We start from the raw sequence: 25,819 nt of genomic DNA, 5'->3' as shown, positions 1-25,819 counted from the left end.
GCGGTAATGCAAACTTTTTGGGATGTCAACTGCCGTTAAACCTTATCGAAGAATAAGTATTTACGTTATTTACGATGAGCAGTACCCCACATTAAACATGGGATCAGGGGTGTAATCATTATCCAAACAGTTGCAAAACGGAACGAGAGTTTCTATTGGACAAACTCAGGTAGGTCCCTCCCCGTTTCGTTCCGTTTGCTTCCGTTTCGAAAAGAAACTGCACTGACATTCATCCTTATATTCGCAATAATCCAGCTACTTTATTTACGTGGCATCTGATTTGTTGCAAAATACAAACATTGTGTTTTTCTATAAATCTTCTAAAGTGTATGGAAATGTTTTACCAACTTCAGTTAAAACTCATTCATACATGAAGATCTAGCTGTAATTATAGAATATGAGACATACTGCATGCATGGTTTCATTGCAACTGCTGTACAGTGTGATGTCTGATGATGGTGATAGTAAAGTGTAAGTACACGATATTTTACAAAATTGACTGATTTTAGATTTCCTCAATCTGGTTATTGGAATGCCATTCACAGAGTTTGGTCCGCAAACTGTCTGTCCACAACTAAATCCACAACAAACGACAAGGTAGTGCGTTTGCTTATGATTGGTGAGCCAGTTGACGCATGTGTTTGTCATTTGGCTACGTTTTTTTTGTAAAAAAAAAAATATATATGCGATTCACTTAGCTAGTCTTAGGACAACGCCATATTGTCAATACCACTGGATAATTTTCGGCAATAATGTCAAAGTAAGTGGCCGTTTTTTGTGTGTGCTATTTTACAAATAATTGATATAAATATTTTCTAGTCATTGTTGGTAAAGATATCGCTAGCATCGTGCAGTTGCTTGGTAGCTAACGTTAGCTGGCTAAGCCAGCAGTTAGCTACGCTATTAGCACTCAGTTAGCATACATAGCTAGCTAGCTATTTGGCTAGCTAGTTAGCACACTAATTAGCCAGATAGCCAGGTGAAACGACACTGCGTGGTAAATTTGACGAGCTACAGTAATGGTAGCGTATTTCGTACATGTTTGTTAAATGACAGGCTCGTTCGGGCAGGGACTTTTGACAGTTAGCTTTGTTTGAGACAAGGCAATCGAGGGGGGGCAACAAGTCTGCTATATCGTCTTCTAGTCGGCTAAAAGCGGTGTTGGTTGTTCTGAACGTGAAAGTGTGAGACACGTGTTGCGACACGACACTTTCTTTAGTTATCTCCATATTTATACCGAGGTGTTATTTTGGGTTATTTAATCAACATTTGACGCGAGAGATGGCACACACGGAAGGAATGGGAGATGCCATGGCAGAGTGTTCAGGAAAACAGGGGTCGACTCTTGGCCTGAGAAGTCGACCATGCTCCAGCGAAAGAGACAGCCAGGTCCGCGTTGTCAAAGCCTCGCTTCAGGAGAGACTCGGACGCTACGAGCCGGTGGTGACCTACCTACAGTCCGTACTGGTGTGGGAAAGGCCGTTTCAGAGTGTTCTACTGTACACAGTGGTCAACGTTGTGTTCTGGTAAGTTTTTGTGAAATTATAAATGATATGGCAGTGATGACAAGCATATTTGTTGCATTTGTACAATGTATAATTCATGACTTACATACATCCTATCTAAGTACAGTAATCCTATCTACTGTACCACCAGAAGCCTTTGCACATAGAAATGTAAGATAAGACAGATGGCTCACCAGAGCTGCTATTAATAGAACAGCAAAGCATTGTGCTTCTGTAGGCTACATTAGAAACACTATCTACTCTGGGGGTTGACATTATTATCTTTAGATGAAAATAGGCCTAGTATGTTTAATCTGCGACTACTGCAACTACTCTAGTTCAGCCTATATGTCAAATGTCTATAAGGAGTGTAAAACAGAATATGTGAAAGGAATTAGTGCTATGTGCCCGATTAAAAAGTCCATGCACTTTGTATTACATAGTCAATATCCTACATGTGCCATTGCAAACAGCCACCATGTCACCAATCAATCGATGTCAAGAAGTCAGCCTACTTAGTGTGGTGAACTAATGAAATACCCACATTTAATCAGTGTAAAATCTTTGAATTCCTTCTCCTACTGTACATTGACTTTATTGTTGTGTGTCATGAATCACTGTGGCGGTCATGCTGTAGTGACATGTAGTTCATGCAGCCTTTATTCGATTAGACCACTACTTATTTCAGCCTCGGTTTTTCTCTCCCGTTTACATGTGCCCCAGTACACACACAGTGGAGTAGTAGGCTATATATGCCCAGAGTGATGCATAGTAATGCATGGAACGATACAAGTCACATGCATTTTTGGGGGAGAAGTGTACTGGAAATAAGGCATCAGGTAGCCTAGCGGTTAAGAGCGTTGGGCCAGTTTTTTGTTGTTGTTTTTTTTCCTCCCCCCACCTTTATTTAACCAGGTAAGCCAGTTGAGAACAGGTTCTCATTTACAACTGCGACCTGGCCAAGACAAAGGGTTGCTGGTTCGAATCCCCGAGCCGACTGGGTGAAAAATCTGTCCATATGCCCTTGAGCAAGGCACTTACCCCTAATTGCTCCTGTAAGTCGCTCTGGAAAAAGAGCGTCAGCTAAATGAAAAAAACATTAATTAAATTAAAATTGTAGAAAAGTATATCACCCTAACAGTACCAGTGCTGGTGTGTGGGTATAGGAATTGGACAATTATTTTGTGTGTTTTAGTTTTCACACAATCAGTGTGTGTACTTTTTACTTTAAACTGAGGTCCCTAAGAAATGGGGGTCATGTTTTTTCCTTCTGAATGTGTTATCTATCTCAATACTGCTAATAAGAAGCTGTAGCCTCCTGTAGCTCAGTTGGTAGAGCATGGCGCTTGCAACGCCAGGGTTGTGGGTTCGATTCCCACGGGGAGCCAGTATGAAAAATGTATGCACTCACTGACTGTAAGTCGCTCTGGATAAGCGCGTCTGCTAAATGACTAAAATGTAAATGTATGCCATGCATTATCAGCCAATAGTTCTCTCATATTTAATGATGTAGGCTATCACCAACATTTCACTCTGCTGTTATTGTGGCCACTAACTGTCTTTTTGCTGTGTTAAACCACATGGTAATGGAGCCACGTGTAATAGCTGTTATCTAGCTATCAATTTTTAGGCCAGTTGTTTTCATAGATTTACATAGTCCTGAATTTCAACATTGCTTTTGAAACCAATCGGTAGGCTACTAGGATTGTTTATTTTTATTTTACCAGGCAGATCAATTAAGAACAAATACCATTTTATTTGGTACATGTTTGTAAACAACAGGTGTGGACTAACAGTGAAATGCTTACTTATGGGCCCTTTCCAACAATGCAGAGACACATTTTTTTTTAGAAATAATAGAAAAGTAAAACACATAATAATACAATTAATAATAGATACGCAATGAGTAACGATAACCTGGCTATATACAAGGGGTACCAGTACCAAGTTGATGTGCATGGGTACGAGGTAATTTAGGTAGATACAGTATGTACATATCACTAGGAATAAAGTGACAGATAGTAAACAGTAGCAGCAGCGTATGTGATGAGGTAAAAAGGGTCAGTGCAGATAGTCCGGATAGCTATTTGGTTAACTATTTAACAAACAATTTAGCAGTCTTATGGCTTGGGGGTAGAAGCTGTTCAGGGTCCTGTTTGTTCCAAACTTGGTGCATCGGTACCGCTTTCTGTGTGGTAGCAGTCTATCACTTGGGTGGCTGGAGTCTTTGACAATTTTTAGGGCCTTCCTCTGACACCACCTGGTATAGAGATCCTGGATGGCAGGGAGATCAGCCCCAGTGATGTACTGGGCCGTACACACTACCCTCTGTAGCACCTTGCGGTCAGATGCCAAGCAGTTGCCATACCAAGCGGTGATGCAGCCAGTCAAGATGCTTTCAATGGTGCAGCTGTATAACTTTTTGAGGATCTGAGGGCCCATGCCAAATCTTTTCAGCATCCTGAGGGGGAAGGGGCATTGTAGTGCCCTCTTCATGACTGAGTTGGTGTGTTTGGACCATGATAGATCCTTAGTGATTTGGACACTGAGGTGATCAGGTCTATCACCATCGTGTCGTTGGCAAATGTAATGATAGTTTTGGAGTCGTGTGCGGCCACACAGTCATGGGTGAACAGGGAGTACAGGAGTTGACTAAGCACGCACCCCTGAGGGGCCCCAGTGTTGAGGTTCAGCGTGGCGGATGTGTTGTTGCCTACCACCTGAGGGCGTCCCGTCAGGAGGGAGGTGTTCAGTCCCAGGGTCCTTAGCTTAGTGATGAGCTTAGAGGGCACTGGTGTTGAACACGGAGCTGTAGTCAATGAACAGCATGCTCACATAGGTGTTCCTTTTGTCCAAGTGGGAAAGGGCAATAAATATTGCATGATCTGTTTGGGCGGTATGCGAATTGGAGTGGGTCCAGGGTGTCTGGGATGATGGTGTTGATGTGAGCCATGACCAGCCTTTCAAAGCATTTCATGGCTATAGATGTGAGTGCTACGGGGAAATAGTAATAATTTAGACGGGTTACGTTGGCGTTCTTGGGCACAGGGACTATGGTGGTCTGCTTGAAACATGTAGGTATTACAAATTCTTATTTACAATGCTGGCCTGGCAATGTGAAAGAGTATGTTTGCTTCTTGGTGAGCTTGAAGTTAATGTAGTTCTAAACCTTTGTTATACCTGTCCTCATTTTAACTAATGTATAGATTGTCTGCTGTCAAAGTCTGAGAACATTTTACTCAGGAGGTGAGAAACACAGGAAACACCTGTGTTCGAAGTAGAGCTCAAAGTCACGTACACACACACTATCACCACAATATTTGTATGTGTTGGCCTTTTCCATCACATTCAGTCAGCAACCCACCTTTGTCAGTAACCGAGGCACCACGCACAGACACCTGAGTCTGGACATAACTGCCACTTGCACGGCAGTCCACAGGGTATGTTTGTGACATCTTAAACAAAAGGAAACATCAGCTGTTGTGAAGCTGATCTTATTATTCTGTTCTAGGTTCTTTGCCCTGACCTCGCTGCGCCTGCTCTTCCTGCTGTCCTCAGGCCTGGTTGTATTCATCTGCGTTGACAGCTGGAGGAACAAGATCTGGCCTGAGATCAGAGGTGAGGAGGGTATAGTACATTATTTCTGGAACGTCTGCCTTATTCTGCACCCAATGCCTCATGCCCAACTGTGTCTTGGTCTGTCCCCGCTGAGTACCTCTGCCCTACTGTGTTAATTATAGCTGACTAGGTTCTTAGATCCTGTCCCTTATTCCCCAGTGTCATACTACCCTTCGTGTGAATACCCTATTGCTTTACATTTGAGGGTTGAGACACATCTGTAAACGCTTCACAGCCTGGCCCTGGTCTGTGCTATTCATTAGACCCTGTATAATTAATAATATCCTTTGTTATGCCTGTCCTCATTTAAACTCATGTGGTATAGAGTGTCTAAGTGTAGTGATACTGTGGGTGTTAAATGCATTTTCTGTCTCTTCCCACAGTTAAAAAACCTGATGAGTCTGAAAATGAAAGGTAGGCCTATGTCTTAAAAATACATCATTTGTATCCTATCGTCACATTCTGGTTGGGCAGTGGTCTCAGAGAGATGATGTCACTGATGTTGTTGTAATCCTATCTTGCAGCTGGGGCCTGGTGCAGCCAGGGATGCTCAGTGTTCCAGAGCTGTGTCACCACATTGCTGAGGTCTGGGTCTCTGGGCTGGCCTTTACATCCAGCCTTGTGCAGTTCAAACGCCACAACCCTGGCAAGGTGAGGCCATGGCACTCTCCTTGTACTAGTATGAAGGGTCTCCTATATAATCCCTAAACCCTAATACAATATCTTGTCTACTCTCAGCCTACTGTGAACATACAGCTAATCATTAACTTGACCAGTTGAACTAAAATAATTGCTTGCAGTTGAACTTGCTGAAGGTGACTTCCTTTGTCTGTGTTTGTTGTCTCTAGTTCTGCCTCCTGACCTGTGCCCTCTTGACCTGTCTGGCCGTGGTTGGACGGTACATTCCTGGACTGGTGCTCTCTTACTCTGCGGGTGAGTACAGTGAGAGACGACCCACCCACCACCAACCCCACCCTCCTGTTTCCCAAACACCATCCCCATTCAGAGCTCCCTAATGGCGGGGAAACTCAAGCTGGCTTCCCCTGTTAAAAATGCATGGCTGGTGAAACCAGATCTGTGGTCCCTTGGCACCAGGGTTCTGTCTTTGAGGTGATTAATGCCTGGCTGGGCTGAGGCAGGGAGGGAATCAGGGGGAGGCAGGGATGGAGGGACTCAGGGAGAGAGCGAGAGAGAGAGGGAGGGAGATACAGGAAGGAGGTCAGGCTGAGACATGCTAATCCCCTCACCTTTAACCAATGTAGAGCGACCAATCTACCGGAGAGCCAGGAAGAGGGAGGCCCTGCCAGGGCCCTCTGATGTACCTAACAATCTTGTGGTTGCTAGAGCTCCCCCTCTTTGTTTTGTTCTCTGTTGAATGACGAGATTAGTTGGGCTCAAGCCCATGGGTGTGTGGGCTGAGGAGAGTAGCTGGGGGGTTTGGGTGAGCCAGAGCCTAATAGTACAGATTAATGCATTTTGTTTCTGCAGCCATGTTTTTTTTCTTTGTTTATGCCCAGTGATGTTTCCACTAACATCAAGCCATTCTCTCTTGTCCCAGTGCTGGCTGTTCTGCTGTGCCCCCTGGCAGCGTACCACCGAGTGTGGCAGCGTGTGTGCGTGAAGCTGGAGCCGGCCCTGCAGTGGCTGGACTTCAGCGTTCGCGGGTACATGATGTCAAAGCCCATCGAAAACCAGTGTGAGTACAGCGTGTTGCCTATTTTTTGTTTGTCTGATAGTTGCATTGTCATAGCTACAGTTTGCAAACCTAAACCAATGTATCTCCTTCTAACTTGACTGGATCAACAGAGTAGCTCAGTCATTGTAACCTGTGGTTTGTGTGTTTGCTCTGCAGTCCTCCGCAAGCCAATACGGGGTGCAGCCTCCGGTGATGCCAGTGACAGTGAGGAGGAGCTTGCTGCATTCTGCCCGACGGTAATTCACCAGATGTATTTTACAGGCAGTCCAAAAGCATAGTCAGGTTGTCATCTGACTGTCATGGTTATTGAAATGGGCCTACTTTTTGGTTATTACTCAGTTAGATGGCCATGAGTGGCGCATGTAGCTCAAGCCTGCAGCTGGTCTCAGATTGAAAATAAATAACCTGACCCCTTTAAAGATAGAAATAGCAGGCCATCCCAGTCATATCAGGTCATGGGCTCCCGAGTGGCGCAGTGATCTAAGGCACTGTATCACAATCCGGCCGTGATTGGGAGTCCCATAGGGCGGCGCACAATTGGCCCAGCGTCGTCCGTGTTTGGCCGGTGTAGGCCGTCATTGTAAATAAGAATTTGCTCTTAACTGACTTGCCTAGTTAAATAAAGGTGAAATAAAAAAATATATAAAAATAAAAACATGTAATCCTTGACTATGTATAAATTCAAGAGGAAACATACTATATTATAAATTACTAACAAGGTTCAATGTCTTTGCTCTCTTTCAGTTTGACGATGCTATAGTGGCCAAAGAACTTGCGATGACAGACTCTGAGCACTCTGACGCTGAGGTCTCATACACAGACAATGGGACCTTTAATCTGTCCCGTGGCCAGACTCCTCTCACAGAGGGCTCAGAAGGTACAGTCCGCACCTCCAGGCGCACATGCTCTGGAGTCACGAGAATTAGAGGCAGATGCAATGTAGCTAATAGGGATGTGCATCTTTCCCTTTCGAGACGATTCGATATGTATCTAGATACATGGGCTCCGATACGATACAGGAACGATACGTTTTAGGCCCAGCTCATGATTTTTGATTAGAGATGCAAACATTCATTTTCCATTCTAAATTAAAATCTGCTGCTGATGGAGATCATGAGCTGGGCCTCTCTGGGCTGGATCTATCTGAGCTGATGTGTGTGTGTGTGTAAATGGTATACTATGTAGGCACCTGATCTAAACCATAAGGGAGACTAGGCATCTACCACCCCACTATCAGATTAGGGGGGGCAATATAGCCTATTTTTTATCCCCCAACTTTGATTCTGAAATCATAATCACCCAATAATTAACTTGTAATTTTTGCAGATTAAGTGTTTGAGCTAGTAATGTGTCAATATTTATTGTTTACAAATTGGGTATGACATAGCCAATGAACACAACTTTGGATTTCACCCCATCTCAAAATCGAATGGTTTTGACCGTATGGAAGTTTAGTGAGCTTTATTCCGGTGAAACACAATTTTCGACAGTGCATAGATAACAATAACCTAGCAAATTACATAGGCTTTATTAGTTGAGTGACAACCTAATATCGCTCAAGCCATTTGAGCATTTGAATGCTGAAGGTGTTGCATAGATGTGCAAGATCAGGAACAGAACGCCTACCTTGCGTTGGTCAGCATGCGAAGCTGGGCACAGTGCGCGAAGCTGGGCACAGTGCGTGAAGCTGGGCACAGTGCGTGAAGCTGGGCACAGTGCGCGGTTTGACTAGGCTACTAATATTCTCTAGGGTTGTTCGGCATGCAAAATGACTTGTAGATCAATGACTGTCAACACAGTTACATGCTTAGTTCGACACTGAAGGAGAGGACACATCAGTTGTCTCAAAAGATCAGAGGTATTTTCAGAAGGTAGAAAGAAAGTATTTTTTGTACTTTCTACTACTTTTTCTCCCCAATTTCGTGATATCCAATTGGTAGTTACAGTCTTGTCCCATCGCTGCAACTCCCGTACGGACTCGGGAGAGGCGAAGGTCGAGAGCCATGCGTCCTCCGAAACACGACCCTGCCAAGCCACACTGCTTCTTGACACACTGCTCGCTTAACCCGAAAGCCAGCCGCACCAATGTGTCGGAGGAAACACCGTACAACTGGCAACCGTATCAGCGTGCATGCACCCGGCCCGCCACAGGAGTCGCTAGACCGCGATGGGACAAGAACATCCCTGCCGGCCAAACCCTCCCCTACCCTGGACGACGCTGGGCCAATTGTGCGTCGCCTCAGTGGTCTCCCGGTCGCGGCCAGCTGCAACACAGCACGGGATCAAACCCGGATCTGTAGTGACGCCTCAAGTGCCTTAGACCGCTGCACCACTCGGGAGGCCCAGAGAGAAAGTAATATGAGCAATGACAAAAAATGTGAATCAGCGATTCGTAACGTTTGAATACATTTTTCTGACCGATGCATGCTACATTTGGATCGGTTTTGGGTCCACGGACCAATGCAGTTGTATGTTAAACATTTGAATCAGGGACCGATGCGTATCTGTGAATCGTTACATCCCCAGTAGCTAACATTAGAGCCTACATGATAGGATGACATGTCATAAGGCACTGTACTGTTTTCTGTATTGTGGCATGACTGCCTACTCTGGTAAGACATGTTGTGCAGGGTGATGGTCTGTGTTTTTAAATTACAAATGACATTCCAACATCTTGAACCCCTTCCTCTCTGTTCATCCTCAGATTTTGATAGACACAGTGACAATGAGGAGTCGTTTGCCCAAGACCTCAATGACTTCCCGTCCATCAACCCAGACGCCACCCTGATGGACGACGACGATGACTCGTGCATCGGGCTGCCCAGCCTGGGACCTCGTTCTGGGCGGACTGGCCCCCGATCCACAGCCGAGCTGCTGGATGTGGAATCCCACCTGGACTCTGACCAGGACGACCTGGACGAGGAGCTCTCCTTTGGCGGCCTCCCCCCCGCTTCCGACTTCCTCGGAGGTGACCTGGCTGGAATCATCGCCAGCAACATGATTCAGGCGGCACTGGCTGGGGCCATGCAGCCCCGTCCCCCTGCCACCCGCAGGGAGAGGCCCATCAGAGCAGGGGCCAACAGGGGCTACCGCAAGCAGTCTAGCTCGGAGCTGGACACAGACTTGGACGGAGAGGACTTTGAGATGCTGGATCAGTCGGAGCTGAACCAGATGGATTCCTTTGGGGGTGCAGGAGGACAGGGAGGTGGGCAGGGTGGGGGACAGGGGTCCAGCTTCCTCTCCAACCTGCTGGGGAAACCACAGTGAGGCACCTCTACCTGTGTATAACAATCAAACTAAGTCTTTGTGTGTGATTGGAATGTTCATGGATTGTTTTGAGTGCGTGTGCGAGTCATTTAATTGTAGGATCCAGCAGCCAGGCTCCTGATTGACCTCAGTTGATACCACTGTGAAGTACTTCTGATTTCTTTATTTTTCTATCTCCCTTTTCAATTTCTTCCTCTAGTCTGTAGCTTGTATGTGTAAGCCACCATCATCCAGAAAGTCTTATTTTGTAGGCTGAGCAATAGGAAACGCAATGTAAAAAACGTAACCTTCCTGAAACAGCATTACAGAACCACTTCCCTGTCCTGTCATCCAGTATGCCCAAGTTAGTAATACGTTATTTAAAAGTCAACCACTAGGTAGTATACACACTTTCTAAAAGGCTAGACACACAGGGCTGTTTAATATGGGACCAAGTATGACATTCCTATTGATTAGTGAAGTTTTACAACTGCAATGACCTTGTTTTAGCAATATCTGACTGGGACTATCGTTAACTAAAAGCCACTGCTTTCATTTTAAGACACTCATTCTCTATTAGAAACTAAGTCAATAATGGTGATATTTTTAGGGATCATTCTTGATTGAGACATGAATTTGTTTTGAGTCTGAAATCATTGTTTTAAAGAAAGGGGATAGGCATTTTAGTTAAATGTGTTTTACTGTCTCTTCCCCCACCCAAATGTTTCTTCCCACACTATTTGTCCTGTTTTGTTTGCTGTACTTATGGTAGATCTGTGAACGTAGGGTTGCCTCCTGTGTTCTGCATGTGTCTTGAATGAGCCGTCATGGGCTGTTTAGATATTTTTGTCTTTGTCATCACAGTAAGTTATTTTATCAAGATAACCTGCTCCTTGTATCCCTTCTCCCGTGGCATTCCCAATCCCTATCACCATCTTCACTCATTTTTGCTGATCCTTCTCAGAGGAGAATCTGTAGAATAGACATGCAGATATAAGTAGAACAGAAGTACAGAATATAAACCTTTAGTTGAACCTCATGCATGTACCACATTTGTAAACGTCTTAAGAAAATCATCAGGAAAACATGTTTACATTGATGGGTGAACAAAATGCTGATATACAAAACTCAACCTGATTAGCCTTTTTAAAAGTGAAAATGTAAAGGAAAATATGAAATATGCTTGTCTTTTAAAAACTAGGGTGCAGGTCAGCATGATTACCCTGCGATGGGAAAACAAGCTCCTACTGCTTTTGTCTTTTCATTGAAACAATCGAATAAATAGGAGTGATCATTCTTGGTCATTGAAACTCAAATGACCCGCAGTTGGGTTTTGCTGAAGTAGCTGGATCAAACAATCAGAAACAGACAATGCTTGTTTATATATGACAAATTGCCCAATAATGCTATTTGTGTTGTATAGAATATCATGACTGTGGGAGATTTAATACAATATAACTTCTGGATCCCCCTGTTCATGGAGATGGCCCAGAAAACAACTGAATCTGTCTGATCTGAAAAGGTTTGGGATTTTAATTAAAAAGTGAATTTATATAACTTGTTTTGGACCACTTTAGTTTAAGCAGGGGTTGTTGCAGTGTCTCTCCATGAAGACGGCCAGGCAATTCTTCATTCTTAGTATTATGTTAAGTACATTTGTTCAGTACAGTGTATTTTTCCTCTCTGACATTGGTTTTGATATGTTTTGATGTGGAAATCTTATTAAATATGAAGTCTGGATTAAATGTTTATTTTATTTATAAACAATGCACTATTCCACAGATCCAAAATCACAATTTTGACATCCTTTTGGTCCACCAGCCAATGTTGTTGGCGCTTATTTCATGTAACGCTCGAGAGTCCATACTCGAGCTTTCCCAGGGCTGTCATGCACAACGGTGGAGCGTGATGAAAACAGCCTTTTGTTTTGATATGACGTATGTAAAGCCTGGACACCCACAATACGTCACTGCGCGCGAAACTCAAGCTAGGTAAATAATTATTGCACCGCTAGCTAGCATAAGTTAGTTAGCGATAGCTACTAGCTCACGGAATAAAGAAAATGAGCAAAAAAGACAACGGAGGCATGAGATTTTATCTTTTTTATTTTACCTGGTTGCTACATTGTGTCTGGTATGTTGCCAAACATGACATATGTTTTCCTAACCGAATTAACTAACGCGTTAGCGAAGTTAGAACCAGTACAGCAAGCTAGCACACACTGACACTCACTGACCTGCTGCACTGATAAATTCTTAGACCAGATATAAGTTCTACAGGTCACAACTCCGAGGTCACTGTTTTGTGTTTTTATTCTCAGGTTTAACAGTCATATTTGCTTACCTGAACGAGAAGAACCGTCCTTACAGTGCCCAAGATGTCTTAAGCAATTTACAGAAGCAGCACGGCCTGGGAAAGACGGTGAGAAAGGCCAAACTGTTCTGAGCCAGTGATATGATTTTCAGTATTATATGATCAGCATGTTTAAATTAAAATGTATATTTGATTACCGGTACTCATTCCTATCCCGGTAGGCTGTGGTTAAAGCCATGGAACAGTTGGCACAGGAAGGGAAGGTCAAAGAGAGAACCTATGGGAAGCAAAATATATACTTTGCTGATCAGGTGAGCCAGTCTAGGTATCAGAGCAGCACGTCAGTGCGTACTGTATATGTTGATGGTAATATGTAGCCACTGCTGTTCTGAATCTCTTCTGTTTTGATGATTAGTTGTTTTTTGGTGCTATTTTCACAAGTATGTAGTGAATTAGTAAAACACTCCAAACTGTTAACACTTGTAAGCAACCAGTCTTGCATTCAAAACCCTTCATTGTGCATTCATTTTGTTTGGAGACATCTTTCACCACACAACCATTGATCCAAAACACAGGTTTACTGTGAAATATGAGTACATTGGTTTAATCACCAAAACACAACATAATGATATTTTCTCAATTTAGTTATTTTAACATACTCCAATAGCAAAAAAAGCAGAAAATGTAAGATATACGTTTCAAAATTGCCCTTTGAATGTAGTATGCTACAGTACTGTAAATTACAGCACATTACACTGTTTTCACATTAGGCAATAAACTTGCACTACCCATCAAATTTGTATTAACATCAAATATTTATAATTTTCTATCCAGGCCTGGATTGAAATCATTGCATGCCTCATCCATGGCCTGAAGGAGGGTGGTACGCTCATGGGGATGGCAATCATACATATTCCACCTGTATTGTAATAAAGTATTTGTTTATTTTACAGTATTGTACTTGTGTATTGTAGTGGTCCTGTACGTGGCTCAGTTCATAAGAGCATGGCACTAGCAACACCAGAGTTGTGGGTTCGATTCCCACTGGGGACACATACCAAAAATGTGGACTGTCACTTTGGATAAGTGTCTTGCTATGTAAATGGAATACATTATGGGTATTACAGTTCTGTATTGGCCAATAAAACTGTTGTAAAGCAGTGTGAAGTTTGGTGAAAAGGGGACTGATTTTGTGTTATAGTCAATTGAAAATGTGTTGTTTTGAAACTGACTTTCTGATTATATGTTTTGTACTAATAGTTGTGAAAATGTATCACATAGTTGTGAAAGTTGCAACAAAGCAATAAAAAAAACTGTAAAAGTAACTCCCAGTAATGTCCTTGACTGCCTCAAGGCCCAGTTTGCAGAATTGAGTGAGGCAGATCTTAAGGCCATGGACAGTCGCATCTCTGACCTCAGCACACAGGTGGAGGCTGTCTCTCAGGGCTGCAGACAGCTGGACGCAGGTAGGGCTCCCCTCTTTGGCCCTATCACCACCCTGCCCACACACACACTGGACTCTCTGACATACTCTTATCTCTGATTGCAGAGCTGAAGGAGCTCAACAGCTCCCTGACCACAGAGGAAATGTCAGAGATCCTGGAGCTGAAAGCAGAGTGTTCTGGGTACAGGGAGCACCTGGAGAAGATCAAGTCAGCAACCAATCATGTCACACCAGAGCAGAAGGAGAAGGTATGGGTCACAATCAGACCTGGGTTCAAATACAAAACACTTTCCCCAGATACTGTGCTCATGCATCTTTCCTTCAGGTTTACAAGGAGAGACATCTCTACGTGAAAGAGTGGAAGAAGAGGAAGAGACTGGTGAATTATTTATTTTAGTGCTCTATTCCAGCTGTATTGCTGAAGTGTTAAAGATTGCGTGATAGAAATGTTAAGGTAATTTCCGATCAAGTAGACATGCATCGTTTACCGTGAATGCAGTCTCCGCTGACATTGCCTTAAAATGTCAATCACGCTGTACTTCCGCAATTTGGATTGAATAGACCCCTTACTTAATGGTATTAGTGTCAAAGCAGGATAAACCAGAACAAATAGTCTGATTTTGTCTCTGCTCCTCTCAGGCATCTGACATGATGGGTTCCATTTTGGAGGGATACCCCAAGACCAAGAAGCAATTTCTGGTAAGATGCTCTGCAAAACATAGATCTATAGTGACTGTTCTACACATTAATTATATTGTTTGTATTTGGGAAATGAGATATTGTTCATCACCATGACAGAGGCAGACAAATGCCTATCATGTTTACTCTATTTGTCAACCTGAGATGTCAGCATCTTTTGTGTTCTCTGTTTAGGAAGAAGTTGGTGTGGAGACTGATGAGGACTGTAAAGTGACTATGCCAAGTACCTGACAGAATGTTGGAGGATCTCTTACTTTGACTTGAATGTCAACTCAGAGGGAGTTGTGTTATGCCATCAACTCATTCCAGGAATAACTCATTACTATTTTTTATTTATGTTTTGATGTTGATTTGATTAATCGTAATGTTTTGCAATAATACCTTGTACAGATGTATCCTTGCAATTAAAAATCATATTCATACGAAATACTTTCAAACTTGTCCAAATCAGCAAAAGAACGTAACAGTAGACCTGATTTATTTATACCAGCACAGAGACTTGTCGTATAAAATAATCCCTTTTTAAAGTCAGGTGATTACAGATTAAACATTCACATCTGTTAAGTTTACCAGAAGGTCCTGATACATTTGGTACAAGTTCTCCTGAGCACATTGTACAAATAAATTATCATTCACATTAATTTTTACATTCTTGACTGTTTAAGGCCAGGATTCAATCAGATCTATGGTAACCTGCGTCAGCCAACAAACACATTGCTTTTGTTTAGGTGGTGTCAAGAGCTGTCAAATCGGCAGCTCTTGTGGTCATTATAAAACCACACCCGTCCATATATCCCACCCACCTTGGAAGTTCAGAACAAGAAAGTGTAGCCTATATTGAAATGACACTCAATCATTAAATGAAATCGGGATTTGTACAAGCCTAATCGAGGTGTAGGTATCACACATTTCAGTGTTATAATTTGTAACATGGCTGCACGGGTTTTCTACTAATGTTACTCGGTGCATCCAATGGCAGTTATAGTTAAAGCCAGGAGCTTCTTGTGGATTTGACAGCTCTAACGGAGTTACACCTCCAACACCACCTAAAAAGCAATGATAAGCTATGCATTTACCGCTAATCTGATTGAATCCTGGCCAGAGTTTTTGGTTCAGAGATACTGTTTAAAAACCATGTTTAATACAGAACTATTCATTAAATCACTATTCTACCGTGTCTTTTTGCCAATAAAGATTATGAAAAGGCGATAAGCTGCAGTAACAGATTTACAAATATGCTTGATTCTGTCACAACAGCAAACATTTAACAATTCTCAAATACCATCACAACTTGTTTGAATTCTACATTTTATCTCATGTTGCAGACAGTCTTGGATTTGATTCGAACTGGTTCACAACTTTATGCTGGTTTGAACACTGGAACAGATTTTTTTTTTTGTTGTTGTTCAAAATGGAACAATTAACAATTTGTGGTGAATGTAAACATTACGGAACGTTTACAAGCAATAGTGGCCATTTGCCTCGTTGAACACAACTCTATTCTGCAATGAGGAGAACCCCTGACGACTAAAACCACAGACAGAATGCTGGGCTGGATTTGACCTGACTAGACAGGAAACACCCAACCCTGTTGCAGACCCTGGTGGTGAGTTGAGTAAGAGTTAACGATTTAAATACTGCAGACCAGGAGGGAACAAGATAGGGTCTGGTAGAGACCTCACATATCAACCTGAGAACCCAGGGTAGGCCTCAGCTCCATCCCTGAGGGGAGATTCCTGTCCAGAGTTTACACCTGGCCAGCATTAATACAGCTGGCTGTTGAGCTGCCGGAGAACTCCCACCACAAACTCACGCAATGTCTGGGAAGGAAAAGGGGACAAACATGGATTACCTTACACAGCTGTCAACTCAACATAGTCATCCATCCTCAGAGCAAGACAGGGTGGCTGCCATGTCAATTATAGCATTCAATGGTGATAGTTTTGACCTGTTGGGTCAGACTGAAGTCCAAAATACCATCCTTGAGCAGAAAATACACCAAAATGCCATGACTATCACATAAAGACAATTACCTTAAATAAAACCATACATGATTTGGTGTGCCATCCATCCACCAGCAGCAAGAATCCCCCAGCAGTACAGTACATTGAGTGTCCTACCTGAGGCTTGCAGTGCTCCTCGATCCAGCTGAAGACGCAAGCGGACAGCTCCTGGAAGCTGGCCACAGACACTGAGCTGCTGAAGGACTGGAACAGGGAGTCCATGATGCTCTGAAACACGCTGAACTTGACCTGGTCCGACACCTGCTCCTCCCCCTGCTGAGGGTTGTTCTGGTGGGCATTCACTATGTGCTCATAGTTCCTACAACACACAGGTTAAACACATTATAAACCGGGTAGTTTGGGTTCTGGATGCTAATTGGCTGAAACAGCATTCCAGCCACGTGTATATCAGACAATATACCATGGGTATGATGCAAAACATATTTTTTGTTGTTATATTCATGTTGTTAACTGGTTTATAATAGCAATAAGGCACCTCGGTGGTTTATGGTATATGGCCAATACAGTGCCTTCAGAAAGTATTGACACCCCTAGACTTCTTCCATTTTGTTGTGTTACAGCCTGAATTTAAAATAGATTAAATTGAGATTGTGTGTCACTGGCATACACATAATACCCCATAATATCAAAAGTGGAATAAATATAGAGATTCTTTACTTAATTTTTTTTAAAAATACAAACTAATAAAAAAATGAAAACCTGAAATGTTTTGAGTTAATAAGTATTCAAGCCAGGGGTGTGAATACTTACATAAATTAGACATTTCTGTATTTCATTTTCAATAAATTTGCTAAACTTTCTACAAAAATGTTTTCACTTTCACAATTATAGGGTATTGTGTGTAGATGGGTGAGAAAAAAACAAATATTTAATCCATTTTGAATTCAGACTCTGTACCACACCTTCTTGGGCCTTATTGCTTAAGTAACATGTTCAACTACATCTGACCATTTCTAACCAGGTTTCCATCCAACCTTTTCATGCGCGTAAAGTACATGTCGGATAAAAATTTTTTTCATGACAGGCCTGATTGAAACAGAACATTTGTCGGTAAACAAACCAAATGCAGACAAAACAAAGCACGCTAGACAAGGTGGGATCTTTTTGAGTCTAAAATAAATTTTGCGAGAACTGTCGGTGGAAAAGCTTTTAATGTGCAAATATTAAATATAATAACCATCATATTGATGTAAACTTGGAGTCACGCGATTACATGTTGTGTGGTCCTCCCACTACAATGCATTGGGAAAGCATGTAGTTTATTAGGCTACAGGTTAAATAAATAAATGATGGTGAACTTCACAGGGTGGTGAAAGTGCAAGTTGATGAGCTTGATGCTCCTTTCCAATAAATATCGAGCTCCCGTTTGACAAAGCTGCCATGTAGGGCCTCCCGAGTGGCGCAGCTGTCTAAGGCAGTGCTAGAGGCGTCACTACAGACCCGGGTTTGATCCCGGGCGGTATCGCAACCGGGAGTCCCATAGGGCAGCGCACAATTTGCCCAGCGTCGTCCGGGCTAGGGGATGTTTTTTTATATAGAAAAAAAACAACTAAAAAGCTGCCATGTAGGCTATACCCGCACTGTATCTGCGAGCTGTTGGCTAGAGCGCACGTGCCAAGACCAGAGTGGGAACTCGCTGTATAACAAAATAAATGTGAGAAACCCCATCAGTAGAGTGACGTAAACCCATTTAACTTGTATGGGAATTTTACCACAAAAGGTATTTTTATGTGCACTACATCATCACGCACAGCCTTTTATCTGCAACAAGTCAATTTGATGGAAACACATCTCTGGTGGGAAAATGCGCATATTGTTTTTAATGCGATTTTAGCATATTGGCATGAAATGGATGGATGGAAACCTAGCTACTGACAATAGTGTTAATATCATATTTACACAACTATGATAGCATCGTATTGGGAGCACATGTTCAGGGCTCTACAGTAGTGGTCAAAAGTTTTGAGAATGACACAAGTATTGGTCTTCACAAAGTTCGCTGCTTCAGTGTTATGAGATATCTTTGTCAGATGTTACTATGGTATACTGAAGTAAAATTACAAGCATTCCATAAGTGTCAAAGGCTTTTATTGACAATTACATTAAGTTTATGCAAAGAGTCAATATTTGCAGTGTTGACCCTTCTTTTTCAAAACCTCTGCAATCCGCCCTGGCATGCTGTCAATTAACTTCTGGGCCACATCCTGACTGATGGCAGCCCATTCTTGCATAATCAATGCTTGGAGTTTGTCAGAATTTGTGGGTGTTTGTTTGTCCACCCGCCTCTTGAGGATCGACCACAAGTTCTCAATGGGATTAAGGTCTGGGGAGTTTCCTGGCCATGGACCCAAAATGTAGATGTTTTGTTCCCCGAGCCACTTAGTTATCACTTTTGCCTTATGGCAAGGTGCTCCATCATGCTGGAAAAGGCATTGGTCGTCACCAAACTGTTCTTGGATGGTTGGGAGAAGTTGCTCTCGGAGGATGTGTTGGTACCATTATTTATTCATGGCTGTGTTCTTAGGCAAAATTGTGAGTGAGCCCTCTCCATTGGCTGAGAAGCAACCCCACACATGAATGGTCTCAGGATGCTTTACTGTTGGCATGACACAGGACTGATTGTAGCACTCACCTTGTCTTCTCCGGACAAGGTGTTTTCCGGATTCCCCAAACAATCGGAAAGGGGATTCATCAGAGAAAATGACTTTACCCCAGTCCTCAGCAGTCCAATCCCTTTACCTTTTGCAGAACCTTTTGCAGAATATCAGTCTGTCCCTGATGTTTTTCCTGGAGAGAAGTGGCTTCTTTGCTGCCCTTCTTGACACCAGGCCATCCTCCAAAAGTATTCGCCTCACTGTGTGTGCAGATGCACTCACACCTGCCTGCTGCCATTCCTGAGCAAGCTCTGCACTGGTGGTGCCCCGATCCCGCAGCGGAATAAACTTTAGGAGACGGTCCTTGCGCTTGCTGGACTTTCTTGGGCGCCCTGACGCCTTCTTCACAACAATTGAACCTCTCTCCTTTAAGTTCTTGATGATCCGATAAATGGTTGATTTAGGTGCAATCTTACTAGCAGCAATATCCTTGCCTGTGAAGCCCTTTTTGTGCAAAGCAATGATGACGGCACGCGTTTCCTTGCAGGTAACCATGGTTAACAGAGGAAGAACAATGATTTCAAGCACCACCCTCCCTTTAAAGCTTCCAGTCTGTTATTCTAACTCAATCAGCATGACAGAGTGATCTCCAGCCTTGTCCTCGTCAACACTCTCACCTGTGTTAACGAGAGAATCACTGACATGATAGCAGCTGGTCCTTTTGTGACAGGGCTGAAATGCAGTGGAAATGTTTTTGGGGGATTAAGTTCATTTTCATGGCAAAGAGGGACTTTGCAATTAATCTGATAATTCTTCATGACATTATGGAGTATATGCAAATTGCCATCATCAAAACTGAGGCAGCAGACTTTGTGAAAATTAGTAGTTGTGTCATTCTCAAAACTTACTCGCATACGCGCCTAAATATTTTGCTGTGTGACCTGGAATTCTAATTTAGGAGCACCAGTGCGCCTAGAGAAAAGTAGGATTCTAGCTTTAATACCTCATTTTTCATTGTGCTCCTAAATTTCTTTGTGTGTGCCTACATTTCCCAACTTAGGCGCACACGTGCTCCTTGTAAAAAAGTTCAGCATAGAGCCCTGATGCTATCAAAGAATAGCATAAATTACTGCACATTTCAAAACTGTTATAAATGAGGCTTCCGTGCCTCTTCAGGCTTAGATGGCAGCTCAATCCATTCAGATGTCCCCGTATGAGTGGCCTCCCTCCACAGTATACGCTGAGGGTCAACCAACCCCGTTGACTGCTTTCCTGGACTTATCTCTGGTGGAGCAGAGTGTGGGCTGAGGCATTTCCCTCTCTCTGATAAGGCCAGTCTGCCAGGGCTGACCTGATACAGCCTCTGCAATCCTATGCATGAGTTATTAGGTCAATTAAATATATCCTTGAAGGCTCTCTTAACCTTAATTATACATATTTAATCTAACATAGCTAATATCATCTTTAATGGTTTCACACTGCAGCTCTCCCTGTCTGCTTTTACATTTTACTGTATCACACTGTAGTAACAGATTTTTTGCCTGTGACTTACGTTTTCATGATCTTCAGTGCCATCACTTCCTTCCTCAACATAGACATTTCCTCCTCCTGCTTCTTCTTCTCCTTGTGCAGAAACTGGATGTAGTCGATGGCTGCAGCAGGAAACACAGAAACAACCAGTCAGGGATTTCTGGATCAGGCAAGCATTTCTATCAGGGAGGAAAATTCCACCTTAGGGTGGGACCCTTTCTAAATATTTATAGTATGTTGACATTATAAAGGCTGGTCGGAATGTCAATTTGCACAATCCTAAAATGTACATTTCCCACATTTCTGGTTGAGCAGTACAGTTAAGCAATAAGACACAAGGAGGTGTGGTAGATGGCCAATATACCACGGCTAAGGGCTGTTCTTATGCACGACGCAACGCAGTGCCTGGATACAGCCCTTAGCCGTGGTATATTGGCCTTATACCAAACCCCTGAGGTACCTTATTGCTATTATAAAATGGTTACCAATGTAATTAGAGCAGTAAAAATACATATTTTGTCATACCCGTGGTATACGGTCTGATAGACCACGGCTGTCAGCCAATCAGAATTCAGGGCTTGAACCACCCAGTTTATAATGGTCTATATAGAATATTGTACTTTTCTGCAGCACTGTGGCCTTGCTGATCTTCTGTGTCCCCACAGCAAACTCAGACTGCTGCTGGCAGGTGGGCACTATGGACTGTAGATCATCATATCCTTTCTGTGGAGTCAAACACACAAGACAAACAGATTTTAGAATTGACAGAAGTATTACATTTGGCCACCTAAGAAACATCTAATGTATTGGAAGAGATCAGAGCCACCAACTCCCTCTGTCCAAAGACCCCCCACCCTCATTTCCCAATCCTTTTTATTTTTCTCCCTTGTCCCTTTTTACAACTACCCTCCTTCCCATGATCTATGCTTCTGTTATTCCACTCCCTATCGGAAGCCAACCTTGATAGCATCCCGTCGTTTCTGCTCGGCCTGTGTGTGTGCCTGTCTCCGCCGGTCTTTGTAGGACTCCTTGTATGTGGTCTCATGCCTGTAGTCACTGTCTTCATCATCTACAGTGAGGAGAGGAAGAGCAGGTGTTTCAGTCTACCTCCCTAGGGCTCAAGGCTGACATCAAGCTAGAATAAAGCACTGGACAATGAGAGAGCAGGACAATGCCCAACCAAACTAGGTCACTTGGAAATGCAATTGAAAAAAGTGTAGCTCAGTTGGTAGAGCATGGCACTTGCAACGCCAGGGTTGTGGGTTCGATTCCCACGGGGGGCCAGCATGAAAAAAAATTATGCACTCACTAACTGTAAGTCGCTCTGGATAAGAGCGTCTGCTAAATGACTAAAATGTCAAATGTAAAAAAATTATAAGAAAGAATAGTGGAAGTGAGAGTGGGGTAGGGAGTAACAGAATGAATTAAAGGGGCAATGCATGAATTATGTTTTTTTGAATCAGGACAAAATAAATATGCAGCATTGTCTCACCTACACAAGCCGTTTAGTCATACAGTACACACATCAACATCGCCGATAGAAATATTCCCTGACATATGTTGTCTAAACATAAATGACTAACAACACAGTACCTGTATTTGGTACTGATGAGGCACTTGTGGACCCGATGCTGTTAGCCCTGGAGACCACAGTACTCTTCCTTGCATTCTCAGCAAAGAAACCTTAAAGGAGAACATGAAGAAGAGTTCAGACATCATTAAATGACAAAATCAACAGTTACCCACAGGACTGGTAGCCTACTAGCTATAGACTGTACATTTGGGTAAAACAACAGTTAGGCCTAACGATACTACTCACTGTGGTCAAATCCATTGTCACTGAAAGCCCCATCGTTCTGTTCAGCCATGGCAGGTGTTGACAGGAGAGAGAATAAAACAGTGGATAAGGAGGTGAGAACAACAGGCTCTTTCTCGTCTCTCACTCAATGGGCAGATTCGATTATACTGAGCCACAGGGCACCGGTCTATGGTGACGTGAATGGGCAAAAGCAGTGAGGGAGGAGCTCCCTTCTCGAATCGAAACAGTAATTTGTGCTGCTTAGTAATGTCAACAACAATTCAATTCAACAAGGCAGCATGGTGCATCATCCAGAAACATACAACATATATTTTCCATAAAATAGCCTATATGTTTGAATTTTCAAACTAGTTTTCATTGGGAAGGCAGATAAAGGGTTTTTATCAAAAGCAATCACTTTTGCATGTGGAAACAGAATCCTACTCTACTTTTCAGGCGACTTTTTGCCACGTTCACATGCTAGTCTGAATTAGGAAACTCAAATGTCAGACTTGCTAACCGGTTGTAGTTATAAACGTTCCGCGTTCAACCAGTTAGCAAGTCAGACATTTTCGAGTTTCCTAGTTCCGACTAGCACGTAAACGCAGCAGAAGTCGGCTGAAAAGTAGAGTAGGATTCAGGACTCCGCCGTGGACTTTGCACAGGGCACCGGTTCCAAAGCCAATTCAATCAACTTTCACTTTAATCTAATCCCCTCAGACAAACACAGCAATATGCATCAACAAAATCCACTGACAGTAGTCCTGTGGTGTAATCATTTGTCCAAACAGTTACATTCTGCAACTAAAACAAGAGATTATATTGGTCAAATACAGGTAGGTTCCTCCCCGTTTCGTTTGCTTCCGTTTAAGAAACATTTTGCAACAGAATCGGCGGATTGAATACACCACTGATTTGATTCAAGTAGGCAGAATTGTCAGAGAAGTCCTCTTTTTTGTTTAAATCTTGGACACAAGTGCAACCTGAGTTCCCACCAGCTAATAACCTGAACCTTTTGTGGCTAACTTGCTTGTAGCTAATCATTAAATGACCTGGTTACTAGGTGGCAGTGGTGGAAAAAGTACCCAATTGTCATACTTGAGTAAAAGTAAAGATATCTTAATAGAAAATGACTCAAGTAAAAGTCACCCAGTAAAATACTACTTGAGTAAAAGTCTACAAGTATTTGGTTTTAAATATACTTAAGTATCAAAAGAACATGTAATTGCTAAAATATACTTAAGTATATAGTAAAAAGTAAAAGTACAAATAATTTCAAATTCCTTATATTAAGCAAACCAGACGGCAACATTTTCTTTACTGATAGCCAGGGGCAAACTCCAACATTCAGACATCTTTACAAATGAAGCATGTGTGTTTAGTGAGTCCGCCAGATCAGAGGCAGTAGGGATGACCAGGGATGTTCTAGTGTGTGAATTTGACAATTTTTTCTGTTCTGCTAAGCAGAAAAATGTAAGGAGTACTTTGGGGTGTCAGGGAAAATGTATGGAGTAAAAAGTGCATTATTTTCTTTAGTAAATGTAGGCCCTCCTGTAGCTCAGTTGGTAGAGCATGGCGCTTGCAACGCCAGGGTTGTGGGTTCGTTTCCCACGGGAGGCCAGTATGAAAAATGTATGCACTCACTAACTGTAAGTCGCTCTGGATAAGAGCGTCTGCTAAATGACTAAAATGTATAAGTAAAAGTAGTCAAAAATATAAATAGTAAAGTACAGATACCCAAAAAAACTACTTAAGTAGTACTTTAAAGTATTTTTACTTAAGTACTTCACACTACTGCTAGGTGGCCGCTAGTTATGAGTAGCCCCGACGTTCCTATGCGGTCAGTGCATACAAGGCTGAAGTATGGCAAGTATTTTTGGCAAACCCATGTAAACACGTGCACGACCTCCGCAAACATGCGTTGCGTACATGTACATCGTGACGTATGCGCATGCTTCATCATGTGATAGAAATCTGAACACACTTCCAGCGTTTTGTAAAGTTGATTTATTAATACCTACCTGTGGAAATATAATGACTGTACCATTTCCAAAATTAAACACTGGGTTCTCCCAGACGGTGAATTTGCAAATCACCCGTCTGGTCCACTAGGACTAGGCTACAAGTTGGCCAGCTAGCCAGCAGTTGACCATCACAGAACCGTAAAGAAAGGGGAAGAAGCTTGAAAAGATTCATAAACAAAAGCGCTAGTACCTAGATAGCTACCCTTTAGCTAGCTAACACAAGCCAATTGTAGCAAGTTAACTCCAAATTACAAACACAGTATTCTTGCTACGAATATACGGCAGTGTCATACAACGCTTACTTGTCCTCACGTCTCATATATTTGTCTAAACTAGCTAGCTTACTTTGATCCAGTGATCCTCCGGCAATGTTGTAGGATCCGTCATCTTGGAATCAACAGCTGTTCGAGAGCATCATGGGGTGGAAAAACAATTTGCAGAAAGGGAACTACGCCCTCTGCTGGTTCACACAGTATGACAGCTGGCCTCAAATAAGTGCAAGAAAGTGAGCATGTTTGGCCGTAGGGATCTATTGCTGCATTCAAAACAACTGGGAACTTGGTCAAATCATGACGTCAGTCTTCAGGTCGGAAAGTCGGAGGTCTAGAAAGAGGCCCGAGTTCCCAAGTTGGAATTTCGAGTTGGATGACCGTTCAAATCGATTTTTCCCAGTCGGAGCTCGTTTTTATTCTCCTAAGTTCGCAGTTGTTTTGAACGTACTCAAGTCGGAAGTCAGAGATATCCGAGTTCTCAGGTATTTTGAACATGGCAAATGGCTGCGTTTACACAGGCATCGCCAATTCTGATATTGCTTTCACTAATTGGACCAATCAGATCTGAAAAAGATCTGATGTGATGAAGATCTGATGTGATTGGCCAAAATATCAGAATTGGGCTGCCTGTCTAAACACAGTCATAAGCTCCTCATATCTGGAAGTAGGCCTGCTGCTGATGCTTTTAAAAAATCAGTAACTGATTTTGCTCTTGGACACTGGTGAGTGGGTTATTTGGCCAGTCACTGACATTAATCAATTAAGTCTGGTAGAAAAGTGTGTACAAATGTCTACTAAGACCTTTTTGATGTTCTGATTGTCAGCAATTTATTCACCACCACATGGAAACAACGATGGCAATTTTGCCTTGACTTCACTAGGGGTAGTAATGTGCATATCTGACACAGGGTAGCGCTCTTGGAGTGTTCTTTGAAAGTACACTGGGTAAAACGCAACTGCACTCACACTTCCACAAGCTATGTTCTGGTAGTGGTTTCCTAACAATGGAAAGTCAAGAAAGTTATGATAAAAACACCTTACTTAATCCACCCTCTA

General features: G+C 42.7%; 3 protein-coding genes across 6 annotated transcripts; 2 read left to right on the top strand and 1 right to left on the bottom strand.

Moving 5' to 3' along the window:
• The first annotated feature begins 544 nt into the window (after nucleotides 1-544).
• Nucleotides 545-11,810, top strand: LOC121569560 (reticulophagy regulator 3). Its single transcript, XM_041880629.2, has 10 exons — nucleotides 545-760; nucleotides 1,282-1,526; nucleotides 5,017-5,123; nucleotides 5,507-5,537; nucleotides 5,648-5,774; nucleotides 5,972-6,056; nucleotides 6,682-6,819; nucleotides 6,976-7,055; nucleotides 7,564-7,696; nucleotides 9,524-11,810. Exons 2-10 carry the CDS (start codon nucleotides 1,282-1,284, stop codon nucleotides 10,084-10,086), a joined length of 1,509 nt encoding a protein of 502 aa, XP_041736563.2. The 5' UTR covers nucleotides 545-760; the 3' UTR covers nucleotides 10,087-11,810.
• Nucleotides 11,811-11,891: 81 nt separating this feature from the next.
• LOC121569562 (homologous-pairing protein 2 homolog) lies at nucleotides 11,892-15,574 on the top strand. Of its 4 annotated transcripts, none has more exons than XM_041880632.2 (8): nucleotides 12,063-12,149; nucleotides 12,386-12,486; nucleotides 12,600-12,689; nucleotides 13,733-13,844; nucleotides 13,928-14,070; nucleotides 14,148-14,201; nucleotides 14,462-14,521; nucleotides 14,696-15,574. In XM_041880632.2, exons 1-8 carry the CDS (start codon nucleotides 12,128-12,130, stop codon nucleotides 14,750-14,752), a joined length of 639 nt encoding a protein of 212 aa, XP_041736566.2. In that variant the 5' UTR covers nucleotides 12,063-12,127; the 3' UTR covers nucleotides 14,753-15,574. The 4 variants fall into 4 exon arrangements, with proteins under 4 accessions (XP_041736569.2, XP_041736566.2, XP_041736567.2 ...); XM_041880634.2 differs by having other exon boundaries at nucleotides 12,113-12,198; XM_041880635.2 differs by lacking the exon at nucleotides 12,063-12,149 and adding an exon at nucleotides 11,892-12,056 and having other exon boundaries at nucleotides 12,386-12,689.
• On the bottom strand, nucleotides 14,983-24,943 carry LOC121569561 (max-like protein X). Its single transcript, XM_041880631.2, has 8 exons — nucleotides 24,837-24,943; nucleotides 22,489-22,525; nucleotides 22,263-22,352; nucleotides 21,629-21,738; nucleotides 21,290-21,392; nucleotides 20,692-20,791; nucleotides 16,642-16,843; nucleotides 14,983-16,341 (listed from the first exon to the last, which is right to left on the bottom strand). Exons 1-8 carry the CDS (start codon nucleotides 24,876-24,878, stop codon nucleotides 16,285-16,287), a joined length of 741 nt encoding a protein of 246 aa, XP_041736565.1. The 5' UTR covers nucleotides 24,879-24,943; the 3' UTR covers nucleotides 14,983-16,284.
• Between the last annotated feature and the right edge of the window lie 876 nt (nucleotides 24,944-25,819).

Source organism: Coregonus clupeaformis, chromosome 7 (assembly GCF_020615455.1).
Source record: "Coregonus clupeaformis isolate EN_2021a chromosome 7, ASM2061545v1, whole genome shotgun sequence".
Lineage (NCBI taxonomy): Eukaryota > Metazoa > Chordata > Actinopteri > Salmoniformes > Salmonidae > Coregonus > Coregonus clupeaformis.
The sequence above is the reverse complement of the archived record's forward strand: the minus strand, read 5'-3'. Positions and strand labels throughout refer to the sequence as shown.